The 22,647-nt window shown below is 55.0% G+C and overlaps 1 protein-coding gene across 5 annotated transcripts in view; it reads right to left on the reverse strand.

Moving 5' to 3' along the window:
* The window catches only part of ITPK1 (inositol-tetrakisphosphate 1-kinase), a 175,248-nt gene that overhangs the window by 80,463 nt on the left and 72,138 nt on the right, over positions 1 to 22,647 (reverse strand). Inside the window, exon 1 of one of the 5 annotated variants that reach the window (XM_039217297.1) lies at positions 2,127 to 2,156. The exons of the other annotated variants lie outside the window; for them this stretch is intronic. Coding sequence (XP_039073228.1) covers positions 2,127 to 2,141 — 15 coding nt within the window. The 5' untranslated portion in view covers positions 2,142 to 2,156. Of the gene's footprint in view, positions 1 to 2,126; positions 2,157 to 22,647 lie in introns of those variants that run through there. 5 annotated transcript variants of the gene reach the window in all.

Here is a 22,647-nt window from a genome sequence, read left to right on the forward strand (position 1 = left end):
AGAGACATCTTTCCTCAAGGTGACAGCAGTGGCCTGGGGTGGCTGCGACATGATCTAAGACACGGTCAGTGGGCTGCCCCCACCCACAGGGACCAGAGTCAGGACTGTGTCCTCTGAGGGTCACCACAGGCACATGGTCTTGCCCACTCCAAAGCTCCAAAAGCGCAAACTAAATGTGGGAATGAATGTATGAAAATAGTGGCATTTGAAAATAGAGGATAAAAGATAGATTATTAATAAACGTTCCTGGGGTAATTCAATATCCATCTGGAAAACAAATACACGGAGATGCACACCTCCTATCGTCCACCTAAATAAATTCTAAGTGAAGCAAAGATTTAACGATTAAAAAAAAAAAAAACTGAAAACAGAAATCCTTGGAGAAACCATGAGAATATTTAAGAAATACTTTGGGGCGTGAAGAATCAAAAAATGAAAACATCAGGGGCACCTGGGTGGCTCAGCCATCCTACACTTGATTCTGGCTCAGGTCATGATCTCATCGTTCGTGGGTTCGAGCCCCGTGTCGGGCTCTGCGCCAACAGTGCAAAACCACCTCGAGTCAAGTGGAAAAGGTGACAAAGTGAGGATGTTACACAGGTGTTATCACTGCGCCGTGGGTGCCTTTGCTCCTACTGGGGGTGGGGGGCAGTGTCAGCCCACTTGGCTGGGGAGCTGCTGTGGGGCTGACAGTGGCATGCCGTGTGGGCAACAGGCAGGATGGAAAAATCTAGAATCCAGACCCCTGACACACTCAACAGTGCCTCCACTATTTTCATATATTATTCCATATGTATGAATATATAATATATATTATATAATAATAATATAAATATATATATAATTTGTATAGTCTGGCACCAATACCACAGTGGTTTGGCTTTCTTTTGTTTCCCCGCCCACACTATTTTAATTACAGTAGCTGTAGGATATGGTTTAATACCTAGAAAAGCTAGTTCCCCCTCACTCTTCTTTTTTTGGAATTTCCCTGAGAGTCGTGCTCATTTCTTTTTGTCTACATGTCTTCTAGAATAGGACTGGGAGTGGGGTGATTACATTTACAGACAATTTAGGGAAAACTCGTGGTCTGATGTTGAATCTTCCTACCGAGAAGAACACGGTATGCTGTACTGCAGCTCACATCACCAATATCTTGTTTTTTCATATATAATAAGCTCCAACAAATTGCAAAGAAAGAGACAACACTACAGAGATAACAATGAACAAAAGATACGTTCAGACGTAGGTAAAGAGAAGGAAATAAAAACGGCTCCAAACGTATAAATGTTAGAAAATGCTAAACTTCAGACAGAAGACAAAAGCAAATTACAACTACAGTAAGATACCACTTTTCATATTTTGTGCACCAGATCAGCTAAAGTCTGAGAAACTGATAAAACACTCTGTTGACTGGGGTGCAGAGAAACACAAGCACTTGAACTCCCTGCAGCGGGGAGTGCAAATTCAACTCATCTCAACAGGAAGCAAGCTGGCTGTATATGCATCAATTTTAAGTCACACACCCTCTGGTCAGCAGGTCCAACTCTAGGAACGGATCCCAGGTGAAGTGCAAGGTCAGGCATTGCTGTTGCATTTGCTATGCATGGCTGCACAGTAGAGGAGGACAGGAAGGTCAGAGGAAGGAGGAAGGAGACGGAGATGAAAGTCCATCAAGAGGGACCGCTCGAGGCACCAATGGCAATCCTGAACTTGGAACACTACACCGCCATAAAAAAGAATGGGGCGTGTCTTCCATACTGAGAAGGAGCGATCTCCATGAAGGGACAGGGCACCAAGTACAGAGTATTGCAACGGGGCGTGTATCTCAGGAAGTTTCCAAGAAACTGGTCTTTCTCTTCTCCAGAGAGAACAAGGAGCCTTTACAGGGAGCAGTTGGGAGCTTTTTCATTTCCAACCAGTGACACGTATCATCTGCAGAGATTTTTAAATTACCAGGTAAGCCGTATGCATAAAGAGCACATGTCCGGAGTCAGACCTGAATCCGAATCCAGCCAGTATCTACCACACACTGAGCACCCGCTGTGTGCCAGACGCTGCTGTGAGCATGTCACCTGGATTATCTGCACGACCACCTGTGAGGCAAGACCATCATCAATTCCACTTACAGATGGGGACGCCATGGTTTGGAGCAGGTGAGCAACCAGCCCCGTTCACACAGCTCATCAGGGAGGAACCAGGATATGGAACCCAGGAGAGAGAAGAGCTGGACGGCTGGAGAAACAGAGACCAAGGACCAAGGCTCCGAATGCCTGAGACATAAACACATCAACAATGAGCACATCGACCACCACACACACGTGCACTCTCATGACTAACCAGCCAGGCCCGGGAGCACACACACCGGCCACCCAAGGAGCAATGGGATCGCCACCTGGCCCCAACCCCAACTCCTACACATAAGCTGCTCGTGTCCGTCTAACCAGCCTGGTTCGGTCAAGAGCAGAGAGGGGTTCACTGAAAAACTCCTCCACTCGCAGCACAGGTGTCAAAGCCAGAAGGAACCCCCGCTCTCTTCTCCTCAAACCCTAGTGTCAATGGGCTGTCACCCAGCCAGCGGTGGAGGAGGGGGAGCTGGCTCTTGGCTTCCTACAATCAGAGGGCGTCCATGGGAAAATGCAGCGCCAGGCACCCAGGCTCAGAGAGCTCGTATCTGAAGAGCGGTGAGACTCCCCCTGACTTCATCCCCATCACCAGAGAGGGGGACTCTGGGATGAGAGTCACACGATAGAGGGAGCACATAGTCTGGAGTGACTTTCCAGAGAGACCACAAGCATCCATCAGAACGTGACACAGGCAAGAAATAGAACCTTCCCTGTGTTAAACCTCTGAGATACCAGGGGATTTGTTACAGTGGCTTGGCTTAGTCTCTGCAGACAAACAGCAGTGCCCTGGGAGTCTGTCACCGTGTGCCGAATGCCAAGCTCTGGTACTGGGAACAAACAGAGGAAGGCCTGAGGCAGTTGTGGACAGAGCCCAGTCAGTGGCCTCCAATCCGTTTGAGCCTCCGTTTCCTCATCTGTAAAATGGAGCCAATAACGCCTGCCTCTGCTTTTTTTTTTTTTTTTTTTTAATTTCTGAGAGAGAGGAGAGAGAGAGAGCATGAGCAGGGAGGGTCAGAGAGAGAGGGAGAGACAGAATCTGAAGCAGGCTCCAGGCTCTGAGCTGTCAGCACAGAACCCGACACGGAGCTCGAACCCACGAACTGTGAGATCATGACCTGAGCTGAAGTCGGATGCTTAACCGACTGAGCCCCCCCCAGGAGGCCCTGCCTCTGCTTTTGACGAGACAGGGGTGGTAAATCCAGACCAGGCCAGGCCCACAGCAGGTCTTCTAGGAAGTAAGATCCCAAAGAGCAGGCCATCAGCTCTCTCTTGCTGGAGATTTTTCTGCTCTCAGGGCTCCCAGACCCTCATCAGTCACGGTTTTTGCTAGCTCCTGGTGCCAACCCAGTAACTATCATTCAGGTTCAGAACGGACTTTCCAGAACACTCTGGTTCCCAAGTGGGACGCTGACACCACTGAAGGGTTGCAGAAAAAGAGTTCTCTGTGGCCTGTGCATCCTTGCCAAGGTCAGGAGCTGTGTCCTATTCCTCCCTGTGACTGTGCATGGCCCGGCACCATGCCTGGCTACTCCAGACGGCAGCAAACGTGCACGGAACTGAATCCCCGAGGCTGAAGACTTGTGGCACCCATTCCCCGACCCGTCCATGCGCACCCTGTTTACTGAGCACTTACAAACCACCCCTCCAAGTGCATGTTAGCCACATTCTCCATCAAAAAACAAAAAAACAAAAAAACAACAACAAAAAAAAAAACGAGACAGAGAGGGGCACCTGAGCGGCTCAGTCAGTTAAGCATCTGACTCTTGGTTTCAGCTTAAGTCATGATTTCATAGGTTTGTGGGATCAAGCCCTGCATCAGGCTCCACATTGACGGTGCAGAGCCTGCTTGGGATTCTCTGCCCCCTCCTGTTCCCGTGCAAGCGCACCCTTACACTGTCTCCCCCCTCAAAATAAATAAACTTAAAAAAAAAAAAAAGAAAAAAAAATGAGACTGAGAGAGATTAGGTAGCTTGTCCTAGGTCACTGCCAATGGGGGGCAGGCCCAAGGGATTTCTGAGCACAAACTCTTACCCCCACCTCTCCCCATGGCCATCACACCTCATTCCGTCTTGAGTAGACTGACTGACCCACCGAGGGCCTGGACCCCCAAGGCCTCCAAGCTTAGTAAGCCTGTGCTGGGCTCGGGGATGGGGAGCTCTCTACTGCACTTCTTCAAAGACTTATCAAGTCCTGAGTGGCCCCAGGCACAAGCTACAGATACTCTGACCTGGGCGGGGTGGGGGGGGGGAGTTAGAAAGTCAAGGGAGCCTCCGGGTGATGGAGCAAGCAAGGACACCCAAGCCCAGGGCACGGACGAGATGACGTGGACACCCCACTTATACCCCCAGCACACACACCTTGCAGAGAGATGTGGCCTCCACGGAGTCCGAGAGCCCTAAGGCCCTACAGCAACTGTGTTCTTAGCCAAACCAATAGGCCCCGACCCCTGGGTGCCAGAGATGCCCGGGCTCCGAGCACAGCACAGAGGGGCACAGCAGGGGCTGCCACACCTCAGGGGCCCGCACGGCTGCCTGGCCTGCGTCTTGTCTTCCCAAGCAGACCAGGCGCGTCCCAAGAGCCCCTGACTCTAGGTGTCCAAGCCAAGCATAAGGCAGGATGGACGGGTCACCAGACAACAGAGTCTCAGAGACCCAAGAAGGTGGATGAAAAGGGGCAGCTCGGGCGGTTAAGTGACTGGCTCTTGATTTCAGCTCAGGTCATGATCTCTGAGCTCCTGAGTTCAAGCCCCGTGTCTGGCTCTGCGCTGACGGTGCAGAGCCTGCATGGGATTCTCGGTCTTCCTCTCTCTCTCTCTCAAAAATAAATAAGTGAACTTAAAATAAAATTTAAAAAAATTTTTTAAAAGAAGGTGGACAAAGAAAGGAGGCGCATACACAAGCTTCCGCACGCCTCATCTGACCATCTCCCAAAGCTAACAGCCTGAGCTACCATGCAGTACCGGCCTCCCTCTGAGCTCCCAGCTGGATGAAGTCAAAGGCTCCCATCCCTGTCAGACCCCTCCCCCCCCACCTCCCCCCACCCCCCAGCTGCATTCTGCTGTCACTTCCAACGGAGAATTTCGCACCAAGCCCTACTGCCTAACCTGGATCCCAACCTCCCTCCCAGATGGTAAACTTGAAGTTGGTGCCCAGTGCATACTGCATCCTCCTCCTGACCCACCAGAGCCTCACACAGATAGCGGGCTCGGCACATGTGGTGACTGAGGCGTGAGAGGGAACACCCCGCGGGCTACCAGGGTGAACATCTGCATTCAGCAGAAACTGATGGGAAAGTGCAAAAATAAAATGAGGTGAGATGTGCCCCATTTGACAACTCTCAGAACGTCAAGTATGTAATAATAGCAATCCTTGCTTCTGCTCTTTCAGATTTAAATAAAGGAGAAACCGCTACCCGGTTGTGAATCATACATCAAAGACTGTCCTTTATTCTGTTCTTGTTTTCTTGAAATCTCAGTTCGTGTGGGTGGAAACGGGAACAAGAGTGGCTGCTTCACAGGGCTGTGTTTTCATCCATCCGTTCATTCACTCCCTCATTCATTCATTCACTCATTCATTCCTGTAAGTGAATACTTTGTGCCTGGCATTGTCCAGGCACTGAAGACAGCAGTAGACAAGTTGGCCAAGGTCCGTGTTCTCAGATCTCATACTCTAGTCGGAGGGAGATGGACAATGAACGTACGGAAAGTAATTCCAGATGACCACCAAGCATTATGTCAATAAAATCAGTGTAAAGAGCATGGTGGGAAGGGTGGAGGCACTAAGCAGACAAAGCCTGTTATGGGTTCAGTTGTGTTCCCCCAAGATGTTATATTGAAGTCTTAGCCCCCAGTATCTCAGAATGTGACCTTATTTGGGAACGGGTCATTGCAGATGCTAAATTAGCTAGGGTGAGGGCGTGCTGGAGTGGGAGGCGCCCCAGATCCAATAGGACTGCTGTCCTTACGAAAAGGGGAAACTTGAACCCAGACACGGTCACGGAAAAAGTCACATGCAGATGAAGCTGGAGATCACCGTGATGCATTCACAGCCCAAGGAATACCGAAGGCTGCCGGCAAAACTAGACCCTGAAGGAGAGGCATGGACCACACTCTTCCTCACAGCCTGAGAAGGAACCGACTCCATCCACATCTGGGCTCGGCGTGCAGCCTCCAGAGCGGTGGGACAATGCATTTGCTGTTTGGGCCCCAGGCTGGGGAAATCTGTTGCATCAGCCCAGGGAAATGGTGCAAGGCTCCCTAAGGAAGCACCACCCGAGCAGAGACCAGAACGAGAAGGGCCCAGGAACGATCGAGGGACGGGGGTTCCAAGGAACAGGGAAAGTCAGTGCGGAACCCCGAGCAGAGGCTGTGTTTAGTGGGTCTGAGGGCGAGGAGGACGAGGAGAGGGGACAGGTTGTGCAGGATATGTTCCCAGGGGGAGGGGAAGCCACTGGAGGGCGTCGGGCGAGAGTTATGCTCTCGGCTCCCTCTGGAGAGACCGCTCTGGAAGTTAGCACATGTCAGGCATCAACCCCTGCCTTGTTCGTGCTGTAAGCACTTAATACTTGGCAGCTGTCATTTTTTTTTAAGTTTATTTATTGGGGGGGAGGCAGGGACAGAGGATCTGAAGCGGGTTCTGTGCTGAGAGCAGAGTCCAACTCAGGGCTCACACTCATGAACCCTGAGATCATGATCTGAGCTGAAGTTGGACACTTGACTGAGCCACCAGGCGCCCCAGCAGCTGTCATTTTTGTGGCCCCCACGGAACAAGGGGCTTAGGTAAGAATTTCAAGCTCTAAGATGCTTTGAAGAGAGCAGGGAGCCACGGGTCAGGGGCCTCGCAGTGACTCCTCTGTAACCTGCAAGCCCAGACTTTAACATGAGGGTCCCAGACCCCACTGAGGCCTCAGGGTCTGGCTCCAGGAGCTCCGGGTATGAGAATAGCCACCCACACCCAGCCGGGAACCCCACTTCATGGCCCTAACCATACTTGCTTCTTCCCCACCCGACCCTGGGCTCGCAGCCCAGGATGTTTTTCTCTGCTGACAACGGAAAACACGTCTCAGTATGTCCTTTATCTCACGTCCCTCCCAGGGTGACAACTGGCAGCCCGGGCCACAAACGGCTAAGCATTTCCCAAGCCAGAAATACATACACTCTGTGCACCCCTTTAACAATAAGGCAGGAAAACTGAGTCAAACTTCTACAAAGCCTGCACAGATTATTTTTAAGCCCCAAAGCAGTACTCTTTCTATATTCACTTATTTCCAGTCCAAAAAGACCATTCCTTCAGGCACTTTCCAAGCTGGCATTTGATGTAATATTAATGAAAGAGCCTTTAAAAAAAATTAAATATACTCCATGAAAAAGAGAAGTTCGGTACTCAAAATCACTCGAAAAGGGTTAAGTTAAACAGGTGTCTTTAGCACAGGCCTTCTTGAGTACTTTAAAATGGTCGTGTACACTGGAGATTGACACGGGGGACAGACACCAAACTCACTTGGGAAAATTCTAGAGAATAATGGCAGGTCACAGAAATTTAGAAACTTGACTGGACCACCATGGGAGAGCCTAGAAAATGCACGTGACCTCCCCCGCCCCACCCAGCTCTGCAATGAGAGGAAACCCCCAAGGATCATGCACACATCAGCAGCAAGAGGGCAGCCTGATGCCCTTGAACTATCGTCTGCTTAATGATGTCCCGCAATAGCACGTGGTGACCTCGGTGAGTTGCTGGGCTCATGGATGGGGAGACTGTATTCTACAGACCACCACGCCCTCTATGGCTCTAAGCAGCTGCTTTTAATTTTAAGCTCAGTCAACAGGTGACAACAGCCAGGACAGCTCATGTCCCCAGCGAACCCAGTCCTTTTCTGCAGGGTGGGTCCGGGCCTTCTGCAAAGGGCCTGATGGGTGTCCTCTCGCTGCGGCAGCAGCTGCCCAGGAGCCACTCAGGAGGCCGAGACACAGAGACGCCCACAAGAGACTCAGAGTGAAAGCAGAGATGTGAAAAGGCCCTGGGGTCACGTGAAAGGTACGACTTTCTAGATCAGAACACTGGAACGAGATCAGGCATGGGACTTCCCAGAGTCTGGAAATTAGATCAGCAAATTCACACTTGCTGTGTCACAAATTCTGCTGCAAAGCCCATGTTCCTATAGTCCTGTAAATGAGGGGAAGACCACGGGTCATCTGAGCCAAGCCTGGGGGCGGGGGGTGGGGGCGGGGGTAGGGGACACAGGGTCAAGGAAGGTTTCCCTGAGTGGGTGATTTCAAGTTTAAACTACCTGTGCATTAGCACAGGTGCGCCTCCAGGAGCTCGAAGAAACAGCCGGAAGGGTTACCTCCCCTAACATCACTCCTGCTTCTCATCTTCCCAAGAGCCACGGACTCACTCTGCCCCCTCCCACACCCCCGGCACCTTCCTGGGCCAGACCCCATGCTGGGGCCAGACCACAAGCACCAGGGCCGGCACAGAGAGAAAGCGGACCAGCAATCCACAGACAGTGACCCCCGGGCCGGCCAGGGCAGGGGCGCCGGATGTGCGAGGGATTAGGGAGCCACAGGCAGGGTTGTCTCTCCTGCTGGCGAAACCAGAAGAGAGGAAGCTTTGTCACGGAAGAGGCGAGGTCAGAACTGGCTCCTGAGTATGGAGCACTGGGCCCTTGAGGGAAGAGGCTCGGGTCAGACCAGCCGTGGGGCCGGCCGGGACAGAGGAGAGTGGCTCGAGAGAGGGTCACACAGATTCCCAGGGCCCTGGGAGCCAGAGAGGGTCTGTAACGGGGGAAAGAATGGCCTGTGTGTGTGTCCGCCTGCCAGGGGCAGTTTGTAACGGGAGAGCATAGCCCAGTGTGTGCAGGAGGGTAAGTCCAGGCAGCGGAGGGCACCGGGGCAGAGCACAGGGGTTAAAAGAAGCCAAGAATGGGCAGAAAAGAGTGGGCTCCGCTATTGGGATCCCAGCCCCCAAACCAGAGTGTGAGCCCACTGAAGCAGTCTAGTATTTTCCCAGCAGGTCCTGCTAACCCCTGACCCAACAACTCCTTTCACCCAGGTGCCCTCCGTCAGCATCCCACCCCAGCAGGCCCCCCAAAGGCTCACTGATTTAGGAAGTGGCTTCCCCCTGGGCACACAGGTACCTACAGCAACCAGCAGGTCCCACGGCCACCACCCCTCCCTCTCTTCAGAGAAAGATGACCCAGGAAGTCCTGGGAAAACCCATACCCACCAAGAGCAAAGCCACTGGGTTTACTGAAAGGCAGAGGCCCCTAAGATCCTTGCTTCTGGCGCGGGTAATGCTTCTTCCCTCTGGGGCTCCCACAGGCCTCCTCAGAAGGTGACCCCAGTCCCTCTACCCAGTTATGCCTTTACTCATTTGTATGCTTTTCCAGAACCTTCCACCAGGAAAGGAAATTGGAGGTGGGCTCTACCACAGCTCCGACAGTCCTGGGTTGGGAACAACTGTCTGCCACGTGTTCCCCCTCGGAGGGCAGGATGCATCCTAATGACCTGGGTACCCCTGAGACCAATGCATGTGGCTGGCTGAATGGAGGCGCGATGACCCACCAGGATGCTGAGGTGGGGACCACAAGAGTGAACTCACTGAGGGGGGACAGGAGGTGGCATGGCTCCAGCACACAGGGGTCCAGGCTTCCATGGTTCCCTCCACCTGGACGTGCAGGCCCTCCCGCCATCCCCCTCACCTCACGGGCCACAGCACCCCCACAGGCCTCCCCCTCCCCCGTCCCACCGCAGGCGGCATGGTGTCCTCTGGGCACCTGTGCTGTGGCCAGCACACGCCTCTCTGGGTCCTCCCTGTCCCCGTGGGCTCTTCTGCCTCCCAGGACAGGGCTTTGCTCTCCCCTGTGTTCACATTGCCACCCTGCTACTGAGGGTCTCTGGGACCTTCATCACACCACTTCACGGTCATTCACTCAACGTGTGAAAGCCAAGTGCTTGCCGTGTACCTAACCCCATGCGGGAAGAGACACAGCCATCATCAGGGCAGTGAGGCGAGAGGCCAGGGCTCTTCCTGAATGACCGGAAAGAATGCAGTGAGGACACAAAGGATGGTGTGGTTACCCAAGTGGGGGTCAAGACGTCAGCCCAGAGAAGGTGGCCGGTGAGCAGTACCGAGAAGACGGTGGCCCACTGCCCTCATGTGTCATTTGGAAACACACGCCAGGTAGGCCCGAGTCAACACTGCAGACTGCAGTGCTATGGAAATTCTGTACCTCTGATCCAGGGGAAATGGTCGGGAGATGGCCAAGCTGGCAGCACTACCTGGAAAGAAGGTTTAGAGAGCAGGGTGCTCATGTTCTCTCTCTCTCTCTCTCAAAAATTAATAATAAACATTTTAAAAGTTTTAAAAGAGGGGGCACTTGGGGGGCTTAGTCGGTTGAGCATCCGACTTCGGCTCAGGTCATGATCTCGTGGTTCATGGGTTCGAGCCCCGCATCGGGCTCTGTGCTGACAGCTCAGAGCCTGGAGCCTGCTTCAGATTCTGTGTCTCCCTTGCTCTCTGCCCCTCCATTGCTCACATTCTGTCTGTCTCTTTCTCGCTCAAAAATAAATAATAAACATTAAAAAAATAAATTGAAATAAAATAGTGAGCAGGGCTGTCGGGAGGGAGGGGTGGCGAACGGGAAGCTGGGCTACTGGGCACTGCTGATGCCATTCAGGGCAGCAAGAACTACCGGCTGACCCGTAACAGGTGTCCTGGCCACACCGCATGACATTTTCTCACCCTCCTGGGTATGAGGCCATAGCAGGGCCACGATTCAACCAAGCCCAGGCTGGCCTGGGGTGAAGGCCTGGACCCTGAGTGTCATGTCTCCAGGGCTCCATAAAGATGTGAGGCCCGCAGCTGTGGACTATGGGCCTGCGTGTTCCAGACAAAACGTGGCAGGAAGGATATGTGGTGCCTGGTGGCCACGCCTTCCTGGCCTTGACATGAGCACTGATGGCTAAGTCATGACTTCTTCTAACCAAGGAGCCCCTTAGACAGGACAGAAGGTCATGATCTCGTGGTGCGGGAGTTCGAGCCCCGCGTCAGGGCATCAGGCTCTGCTGTCAGTACAGAACCTGCTTCGGATCCTCTGTGCTCCTCTCTCTGCCCTTCTCCCCCTCGTGTCATATGCCCTCCCTCTCTTTCTCAAAAATAAATAAAAACATTTAAAAAAATTATAAGAAAGAAAGAAAAAGAGAGGTGGGAGGGGTGGTCAGCGAAACCCCTTCCCCAGGTGCTCACAGTCGGGGACCAGGAAGACAACCAGACACATGCTGTCCACATCCCACCGGGAGGGGAGAGGCCCCTGTGGCATGGAGCCCCGTCCAGGGATGCCCGCCCAGGTACAAGGGACAGAAACATCCGAAGGGCGCCTGGTCAAGGCCACGGTGGTCAGCCTCTCTGTGACAGTAAGAGAAAAACCAAACATCTAGTTGGGGTTTAAGATAAAGTCAAAGGCACCAAGAGAACGAACAGAAATGTGACATGCGTCTCAATATGCATGACCTCTTCAGAGACACAGGCCCCGCCAACCTGCAGACTCTCCCCACTGCCCCCCCACAAGCCCGGCCAACTTTCTGAATGGCCACCTGCCTGGAGAGGGAGGAGCAGGGCTCATCAGGAGAGCACAGGACTCGCCCCGCCAGCTCCGATAATTACTTGCCCCGGGAACACTGACCCTATTCTCTAGGCTCTGGGATCAAGACCAAAAGCATGAGTTGTCATCTCAATACCGGGAGCAGGAGCGGGACTCAGCTCCGAGAACTGGGAAATGCTAAGAAAGGCTCTCCCCAGCACAGAGACAGGAGGGGCCGGGAGCGGGCAGCCACCCCAGCAAAGGCAACCTTGAAGGAAGAAGGACCTGCCGGCCAGAGAGTGCAATCTGTGCCGCGGGGAATTCCATCTCCTGTGGGCGATGACCCTGCGGGCTCCCCACCCCACCCTCTGAACACTTCCTTTGTTCTTGGGCGGTGACCCCACTTGCCAGGACTCTGTTCTCTAACAAGGCCACCCCAGAGGGCTGTTCCCCAGCAACCTGGGTGGCTCCCTGCTCTGGGGCATAGCCTGGCAGTCATTCTCAGTCCCCAGGGGCCACACGGGAACCCCTGGACCAGAGCCAACCTCCTTGTGGAACCCCTCGCCCCAAGGCAAAGGCACCTCTGTGTCCCCTGCATGGTTAGAAGGGCAGCAATGACCTCACCGCCGAGGTCCAATCCCACCTGCTTGTTTTACAAGGGCAGGGGAAGGGGGCAGGGGACGGGGGTCCTACCTTCCTTCCAAAGACGTGACCAAGGGTCAAATTCATACCCACATCTGACAAAAATTCAAATTTTAGTAAGGACTGGATTAAGGGTATTTCGAGAAACGTGAAGGCTGGATGTCACTGTCAGAATGAAATGGTAGCCACGGCTGAAGGCCCCACCAGGCTTCAGGCTTCAGGCTTCAACCCCGGGACAGAGCCACAGAACCAGAGACACCTGGAGGCTCTGTGCTGTCAGACGTGGGGCTTGAACCCACACACCATGAGATCATGACCTGAGCTGAAGATGCTTAGCTGACTAAGCCCCTTGTTATAGCATGTTTTTAAAACATTTTTTAAAATATTTTCTTTATTTTTGTGAGAGAGAGAGAGAGAGAGACAGACCATGAGAGGGGGAGGGGCAGAGAGAGGGGGAGGCACAGAATCTGAAACAGGCTCCAGAGCCCGATGCAGGGCTCCAACTCAAGAATGGCGAGATCATGACCTGAGCTGAAGTTGGATGCTTAACCGACTAAGCCACCCAGGTGCCCCTTGTTACAGTATGTTTAATTAAAAAGTAGGATACAGGGGCACCGGGGTAGCTCAGTCAGTTAAAAGTCCGACTTCGGGGGCGCCTGGGTGGCTTAGTCGGTTAAGCGTCCGACTTTCGCTTCGGTCATGAGCTCACGGTTCGTGGGTTCGAGCCCCGCGTCGGGCTCTGTGCTGACTGCCAGCCTGGAGCCTGTTTCAGTCTGTGACTCCCTCTCTCTCTGACCCTCCCCTGCTCACGCTGTCTCTCTTTCTCTCTCTCTCTCTCTCCCTCCCTCCTAGAAATAAAATAAAAATATTAAAAAAAAAAAAAAAAAAAGTCCGACTTCGGCTCAGGTCATGATCTCACGGTTTGTGGGTTCGAGCCCCACATCGGGCTCTGTGCTGACTGCCAGCTCAGAGCCTAGGGCCTGCTTCGGATTCTGTGTCTCCCTCTCTCTTTTTCTCTTTCTCTGCTCTTCCTCGCTCTCTCTCTCAATAATAGATAAAGAAAAAACATTAAAACAAGATCGATAAAAAAGTAAAAATTTTAAAAAAAAGGTCGAGAGCAACCAAAAACCTGCGTTTAGTGGAAACCCTCATTTCCTCATCGTGCCAGAAAATAATATGCTCAATAACAATTCCTGAAACCCGTGACCCATGTCTTGCTCTCGTCTTCTCTGAACTGACCCCCAAAAGAAGACACAGCCCAAGTTCCGGAGCAAGCTGACTGCACTACTGCCACCGCTCCGTGGACACCGCCAGCCCGAGGGTGCCTTCCCGCACCAGCTCTCATGGGGGCGCTGCTGCAGCTGAGCCCACCACCAGCTCCCCTCGTCCTACCAAAGGAAGCCTGGGGGCCCGGCCTCTCAGCAGGGTCTGGCCCCCACCTGCCGTGGGCCCCCCTCCCCCCAGGGCACTCCATGCACCTGCCAGCCAAGCACAGCTATTGCTCAGTGCTCCCCAGAAACACCCTGCACCACCCTGCCACCTCCCTGTCTCCTGGATGGGCCTCTAACAGAATCCCACACCTCCTCTCTGTGCCTGTGTCTTTGTACACCTAAGGAGCTTGGTGTCAGGCCCAAAGCCCCCACCTCGGTGGTCACTTGACCCTGCTATGGGCCCAAGGAGGCACCAAACCCTCAAGGGTCACTGTGAAGGCCCTCTTGACAGATGCCAACCCCCTAGCACCCACCGTGCCCTCCCAGCTTGGCACCCCCGAGCACCAGCTGGCGGTGCGACAGGCCAGCAATGTGACACACCAGCCGCGCTCTCCCGGGCTTGCACAGTCACAGGACGCAAAGTCCAGGGGTGGGGGGTCGGGGGGGGACACAGGGCACTTTCACTTCCCCCTCCAGGACCTCCTCGGCCCTCGCTGGCCCCACCCCACAGGGACTCTTCCTGGGGGGCGGGGGCGCCTGCTCTGCAGACCTACGTGCTCCCCACCTGACTCCCTGGATGAGGTCCCGGTACGCACTGGGGTCCCCCAGGCCCGACCGTGCTGGGAGGGACCTCCTCTCCAGGGCAGGCCCATGAGAAAACACACAGCGCCTTTCTATAGTCCTGTGACGTTTTGTTCCTTTTGAGTAAAACGGGCTTCATTTTAAAAACTACATATTCACCCACATGGCAGTCTCTTCACCCTCATCACCGCCCTGGGAGAAGAAACAGGTGACTTCACAGCCGTTCTACGGACCAGAGAACGGAAGACTCTGAGGGTGTGCACAGGGGGTCGAGAGTAGGGGCCCCGGGCCGGCCCCAGGGGCTTCCCCAAGCAGGGGCTGCCCCTGTGATGACAGCAGGGCCTGTGTGCAGGGCTCCTGGCCACGGCCCTGAGGTATAAGGATGGGGGGTGGGGGCGCACGGGTCCTCAGCCACCAGTGCCAGGCTGCACCTGCACCAGCTCCTACCAACGACAGGATGAGGTCCAAGTCCCCAGCCAGAGCACACAGGGTCCTCTGTCACACCACCCTGCCCGGGCGCCCCCACAAACACAGCATAGGCCGGTCACCCCAAATGCAGCTCCCCCGAAGGCTGGCTCAGGCCTCTGGGGCTTGCTCCCCCTCTCCCTCACCTGCCTGGCGAGCTCCCAGCATCCTCCGAAGGGGCTACTCAAACGCCCCCTCCTCGGGAAGCATCCCCGCGCACCCCAGCCCACCCGGCACACTGCCCTGCTCTCTCCCCCAAGCGTGGTCGTGTGGGGACGCGGAAACTGACAGGCTTGGGAGGGAGGGGGAACGGACAGGAAGTCCTATCCCACTGGCTAGATGGCCTTGGGAACGGGGCGAGTTACTTAACCTCACCAAGGTCTCTCTTCAGATCTTACGTCCTCCACGGGACGCCTTGCTGAGCTCAGGGCAGGAGCCATAAACACACCTCTCCCCCCACTCTCCCCCCCCACAATACAGAGCTGGGATCTTGCACCACCACGAACCTGGCCCCGGCAGGGGTGCTGCCCCCACCCTGGTCTCTCCTTCCACGACCATCCGCAGGCCTGAAGACAGGCCAGCTGCCCCGCGACAATGCCCAGCACCCAGCGTGGGTGAGCACAGCACACTCCCTTCACTGACAGCTTACGACGGGCCACGCGTGTCCCCAACCCTGTCCTGACTCACAAAGGCCGTATCAGGCGAGCACCACTGTCATTTACATTTTACTGAAGAGGAAAAAGATCCAAAGAGGCTGCAAGGCCAGAGCCAGGCCACCCTGGCAAGTGGCTCAGGTGGGATTTGAGTGAAGGGAATGACTAGCTCGATAATCTCTGTGAACGCGTGAAGGAAGGAAGGAACAGATGAACGAATGAAGCAGTCCTTGTACCTGCATCTTGCATTCTCTCATCACACAAACTTCACCCAAACCTCATCCACAACGTCTTCCCACCAGGCCTTTTATCTCACAAAGTTCCCTGCCAAATGCCCCCTCCTCCAAGAAGTCTTCCTTGACCCTTCCCTGCAGGCAGAGGTGGCCATCCTTTTCTCCCTCCCTGCTCTCGGCACGTATTATTCTGGGTCCCAAAAACCAGTGGGTTCTGTGAGCACAGGATTGACCAGGGGTTGACATGAGCAGAAAAGGGCCACACTAAAAGGTCCCTGTGCAGCTCAGGGACCTCAGGGAGCCAGGAGAGGGGCCCTCAGCAAGGGATGCTGCGCCCAATTTTAGTATATGTGCTGCCAAAATGAGCACAGGGATGCTGCGCCCAGAAGCACAAGGCAAGGGGGCCCTGCAGCATCAGGCGGAGGACCCTCTGCCCAGCCCCGACCCCCGCACACAGCGCGCGCTGCCCCAGCCGGCACCGACTTCTGCGGCTGAGCCCTCGCGACGCGTGCTCCCAGCCCCTGCCCCTCAAACACTAAAGCCAGGCGACACGTGGTGCTGGCAGGTGTCCACATCCAGCATGTGCCCATGTCCGTATGCAGGACGAGAGAGAGCCAGGAAGGCCCTTCCTACCCAGCTTCCAATGACCCACATGGAAGAGAATTCCTCAGACGTCAACTGCGAGGAGGGTCAGTCGCTGGGAGGCCCTCAAACACAGCAAACCTCTACAATGGCCTCGCGCTGACCCTCTCTGATCACAAGCTCCTGGTGGCAAAGACGCCACGTCACGCAGCCTGGGTCTCCTGTGGCCTCCCATAAGCACAGGCCACCTTACAAAGTAACAGCAGCAGCACTGCCTGCCTATTACACACCAGCCACCTGCAGGGACCGTCGTGTCTCCTGTTCAGGACGGCCACTGCAGCGGGTGCAACTCATATCATTATTTTAGGTTACGGAAATGAAGCTTCTAGGGTAGAGATGACTGAGATACCCTGGATCTCACAGTAACAGATCCAAGCTTCAAACACAGGCCTAACAACTTTGAAACACGTGTTTCTTCCTACTCCGCTGCCTCATGTTAGAATACTGTATCGTAGGGGTGCCCGGGGGCTCCGTCAGTTGAGTGACCGACTCTTAGTTTCAGCTCAGGTCATGATCTCATGGTTCATGAGTTCAGGCCCCTTGTCCAGCTTGTGCAGGGCAGCCTGGAGCCTTGCTCAGGATTCTCTCTCTCTCTGCCCCTCCCCTGCTTGCGCGTGCACACACACACACTCTCTCTCTTAAAATAAATATTTTTAAAAACTTAGAATAAAATATAAAACTTTAGAATAAAAATTTAATAGTTGGGGGGCAGGGGCCGGGAGCACGCGTCGCGAGGGCTCAGCCGCAGAGGTCGGTGCCGGCTGGGGCAGCGCGCGCTGTGTGCGGGGGTCGGGGCTGGGCAGAGGGTCCTCCGCCTGACTCTGCAGGGCCCCCTTGCCTTGTGCTTCTGGGTGCAGCATCCCATGCTGAGGGCCCCTCTCCTGGCTCCCTGAGGCCCCTGAGCTGCACAGGGACCTTTCAGCGTGGCCCCTTTCTGCTCATGTCAACCCCTGGTCAAACCTGTGCTCACAGAACCCACTGGGCTTTATATTGTAATGAATAATGTTTACTGAATGAATGATAGCTACGCATGAACAGAATAAAAACAAAAACAAGTTGGTCCCTTTCTCCTCAGCGAAGTAGCCTCGATTCCAGTGCTGGGCGGGGGAGGGGGGGAGGTAGAAAACGGCTGGTCTTTTTTCAGGTCACCAAACACCCGCCCCCGATACATAGCCGTTTGGCAAAAGGACTTTGCTTGGGGCTGTGATCTCCCCTGCTTTGAGGGTGCTGATCGAACACCCTCACCAGAGACAGGGCTGCGAACTGGGTCCTAACAGGGCTTTGGAGAAAAGTTCTGAAAGTCAGCTTGTGTGCTGCCTGCCTTTCCAGGGGCCTGGGGCTTGTGGGGTGAGCCAGGTACCGGCTGCACGATGCCGGGGGGCTCAGGAACGGACGGAAGGCTGACAGAGAAAGGAAGAGGGGCCTCAAACAAGGAGAAAATTAAAAGTTCCAACACCATCCGTACAAACTGACTTGAAGCCCAAATCCTTTTGCACACAGCTCCCACCAGGATGAGAAAACCAGGCTGTCCACCAAGGCCCACGCTCTGAGCCAAGTCTTAGAAACTTCCTGGTATTGGCACAAAATACCGACCCGGCTTGGCCACCTGGGCCCCTGGTGGGTTCACGGCACACAGCTGTGAAGCTGGGTCTCGGCGAGGTGAGATGGCTTGCCCGAGATCACCCCGCTAGGGAGGCCAGGACTAAAGCCATCCTCGTGCGTGCAGGGAGGCCCAAGGGAGGCGTACGACAAGGCAGGCCAGGTGGCTTTCTAAAGGCAGGAGCACCGGCAGAAAGCAGAAGAACACGGGCATGGAGAGGCAAAGCCCCCATGCTCTCTGAGGTCACCACAAGAAATGAATACACACGAAGTCAGCCCACTGGCCATGCTTTCCTTTGGGGCCATTCCCAACAGGAAATTCCACAGGACCCTGCCAAGCAGGGAGAATGCCATCCTGGGGCCACACTTGCAGGGCAGCCCCACCCCACACGGCTCTACCTTCCCTGGAGGAGCAAAGTGCAGCAGGCAGGAATGTGCACCGGCCACGGCCAGCCCCGGCCTGGCTGGGAGGAGGCTCTTATCTGTGGCCTGATTAAAGCCAGACTTGATTACCGAGATCTTCAAGCCCCAGGCTGGGGTTGCTGTAATCAGGTACCTGTTACTGCAGCACGTCGGGGCTGGCGGTGGGGGGGCCTGCCTAAACCACAACGCCTTCTGGACTTGTCAGGGCAGGACTGGCATCCTGCCCAGAGCTCTGCAGACGGCTGCCCGCCGGCCCTTCCCACACCACACCCCCCTTCCACCCCAGAGCCCCGCTCATGCCCTTCTGCAGCCCCGGTTTCTGCTTTGTCCCCGAGACGTTTGCTGCCTCAAAGTCCACTATTCAAGCAGCATCCCCGCCCTAACTTTCGAGCACATGGAGAACTTCCCCGCGTCCCCCAGAGCCCTCAGCTCCCACCGTCCCAGGATCTGGCTAGGGCTCGGAAGCGGCCAGCCTCTCACCTCCGCCCCATTACCCAGGGAGGCCAGAGCCACAGGCAGCGGGGAAATTCCAGGCAGGAGGGGCCAGAAGCAAATGGAAGGGAGAAGAAATGTGAATAGGACAGCTGGTGGGGGACAGCAGGCAGTGTCAGGGACTGTGGACAAGTGGTGTAGAGACTGGCAACGTGGGACGCCTGGTGGCTCAGTCAGTTGAGCATCTGACTCTTGATTTTGGCTCAGGTCATGATCCCAGTGTCAAGGGATCAAGCCCCGTGTCAGGCTCCTTGTGGAGCACGGAGCCTGCTTAAGATTCTCTCTCTCTCTCTCTCTCTCTCTCTCTCTCTCTCTCCCTCTCCCACCCCCTTTCCCTGCTCGCATGCTCTCTCTCTCTCTCTCTCTCTCTCTCAAAATAAAATAAATCTTTAAAAAAACGGGGGGGGCAACTAATTCAAAGGAAAGAATGTAAAAGTCCCATGTGGGTCAAGGAGTCACCTGCAGGCCAGATACCATCCAAGTCACCAGTCTGTGACCTGGTCCGCCCAGCTCCACACAAATGGGGAAGCTGAGGCCCAGCCACAAGGAAGGGAAACATGACAAAGGTCACATCGGTAACTACTGAGAAAGTCCAGAACAGAATTCAGCCCAAAGCCCAGACCGGTGCCAATTAACCACCTCCCTAACCTGCTGAGCCACGGCCCTGGGGAGGGACAGGGGCAGGCGGGAACTCAGACCGGACGATCCACAGGGCCCTCCGGATAAGGGACGGACAGCCGGGATGGATTCATGTGCAGTAACTAACCAATGCTGACCATCTGCCAGCCCCATGGGCATCTCAGATCCTGCAGGAGGGAGGGACGGGTGGGTGGTAAGAGGCTGTGGTCTGTATGCCAGCCCTGTCGAGGGGCCACCTCAAGCACCCAGGCTGGATGAGGAGAAAGAAGCAACGACAACGTGACCCGCCAGGTCCAGCTCCAGGGACCCCGCCGGGGCAGCCTCCAGGGCTCCAGGGCCAGGACCAGTCTGGCTACAGAGCCACGGAGGTGGAAGGAAGGGGCATCTAATGGCACCCAATGTATCCTAAACAACCGGGAACCCTGACTTCACAGCCCCCACCATACGGCCTTTCAGACTAAGATTAAAGGCTGCATCTGCATTTCCAGGTTCGGTGAGTCACCAGGCACCACTGTCCTCGCCCTCAGGTGTGCGATGTTCACAGACCAAATCAACCCTTCACGCCTTGCGTCTCACAAATAAGCTGGGGAGGCCAGGTTCCCCTCTGGGCAGACTTTCAGGACCCTCTCTCCTGGCCCGTTGGGGTGCACCTGCCCCACAGCTCCTCAGGGCGCTGGGCCACTCGGCCAGCGGGCAACGGCGGGGGCCAGGCTGGTGCCTTGAGTCTAACTCAGCTCCTCAAGGACCCCAGAGAGCACCACTGCAGCCCAGAGGCCTGAAGCATATACTGGGCACCCCTTCAATAGCATTGGGGGAAGGCAGAGGGAAGAGGGCAGGGTGCCTAGCTAATGGTGCCTTGGCTTTTAAAAGCCAATTAGAGACCCCAATTTACATGCAAATCAGAGAGCTGACTGACAAGGACCAGTCATTAAAATTACGTGATCTTTTTACTATTTTTTTTTTAATTTTTTTTAAGGTTTATTTACCATTGAGAGACAGAGAGAGACAGAGCATGATCATGAGAGAACCAGAGAGAGGGGGAGACACAGAATCCAAAGCAGGCTCCAGGCTCTGAGCTGTCAGCACAGAGCCCGATGTGGGGCTTGAACTCACAAACCATGAGATCATGACCTGAGCTGAAGTCGGACGCTCAACCGACTGAGCCACCCAGGCGCCCCTCTTTTTACTATTTTAAACTCTCTAATTCAGACCTTTGACTGCTTCAGAACTAGTATCAGAGCCTCGTCTCTAGCCTCAGCAAAACCTAATCCTACCCTGGGTCAGAATTGCCAGAGTACCCGTCCTGAAACTGCTCTCCTCACGCACTGAAAAACATTCAGTGGCTCCCACTGCCACAGGACAAGGAACCACCCCCACGGCTCACTGCTCTGGTTCGACTGGTCCGCCCGTGGTCCCGGAGCCTGACCAGGCCCCCAGCCTGCACACGCACAGAGCCCTCTCTGACCCCCTCCTCACCATCTCTTCTGTGAACACCCATGTGTGGTTTAAAGCAAGCCACACGCCTCTGTCTTAACTCTCTGAGCATCTTGATCTCACCTCCCCGGCCAACCAGAGGCGCCACCTAAGACTCTTTTGTGGCCTGTGCTTGCTCAGGGTCCCAGACACACACAAACTTGCTTACAGGAAACTGCTTACAGGAAAAACCACAACCAGTAAGCAGGCCAGGGGCTAGTCTCATTTTCTATTTCGTAGAGGAGGAAACTGAGACTCAGAAATAGCGCTAACCCAGAGCCCCAAGGGCCCTGGCCGGGGTGGTGGCACCGAGGACCCGCGCCTGGTCTGCCTGGCTCAAATTTCCTCTCCCACGTGTTCCCTCACGCGCTCTAGATAAAAGAAAACTATAAACTGTGTCCCTGCCATAAAAGAGATAAGACCAGCATACAGGAAGTGGGGAAATGGCTGGACGCAATTTGGTGCCCAGAGGCTCAGGGTGCTCTGGGGTCCGGGACCCTTGGGGGAGGGCCGGGGGGGCGGGGAATGGCCCAATGGACTCGGGGGAAAATAGTGCAAACAAACATATCTCCAAATGAGTGGTCAGCTGGAAAGCCAGGGATGGCATCGGGGAACCGGTATTTTTCCATCCCTCCGTGGACGTGAACGCTCAGCAGCCCTCGTCCCGCCCCATGACCTTTCTCCGGCCTCCACAGCCGAGGAACTCCAGTACACAAAACGGCGCTGTTCAGCATCGCAGAGCTCAACTTCTCACTAACCGACCGGGGCTGCGTCCCCAACAGCAATGGCTCTTGTCAGGAGAACCACCTGAAGGATGGGCAGCGAGGGTCGCGTGCGCCCGGATGCCCACCTGCTGTGCGCCTCAGTCCCAGGTGAGCGGGGAGGAAGCAAACCACAGAGGCCTCTGGGCTGCTGCTCTGCTTGCTCTCGCCATCCACCTCCCAAGGGAATGAACTGCCCCCTCCCGGAAGGCCAAGGATGGAAAGTGCTAGAAGAGGGAGGAAAGAACTGGGGCATCTGGGTAGCTCAGTCGGTTGAGTGTCCGACTTCAGCTCAGGTCATGATCTCACGGTTCGTGGGTTCGAGCCCTGTGTCGGGCTCTGTGCTGACAACCAGCTCAGAGCCTGGAGCCTGTTTCAGATTCTGTGTCTCCCTCTCTCTCTGCCCCTCCCCTGCTCATGTTGTCTCTCTCCGTCTCAGAAATAAATAAAAACATTTTTTAAAAATTTAAAAAAAAAAAAGAGGGAGGAAAGAATCAGACAGACGGACGGACCACACACAATCTGCAACACCAGAGCCCCCACAGCGAGTCGCCAGCAAACCCCCAGCGCTGCTCTTGCCGGCCCTGTGTCTGCGGCCTGCTCTACTCCAGTCCCCTTGGAGAACCTTCTCCCGCTTTCAAGCCACGCAATTCCTGTCCAGCTCAGGACAGGGCAATGAGAACAGCACGTCACCCAGACCTAAGTGACTGGTTGGAGAACAGGTGCTATGGGTTGAACTGTGTTCCCCCCACCCGACCCCCACACCTGTGGTTGCGACCTTATTTGGACACAGGGTCTTGGCAGATGTAATCGAGTTGAGACGGGGCCATCAGAACCAATACACCTGCTGTTCTTAGAAGAACTGGAAGCCACCCGGCGAAGACTCAGACACACAGGGAGAGCAAGGCCGT

The sequence above is a fragment of the Hyaena hyaena genome, unplaced genomic scaffold (genome assembly GCF_003009895.1).
Source record: "Hyaena hyaena isolate Hyena2069 unplaced genomic scaffold, ASM300989v1 scaffold_676, whole genome shotgun sequence".
Taxonomy (NCBI): domain Eukaryota; kingdom Metazoa; phylum Chordata; class Mammalia; order Carnivora; family Hyaenidae; genus Hyaena; species Hyaena hyaena.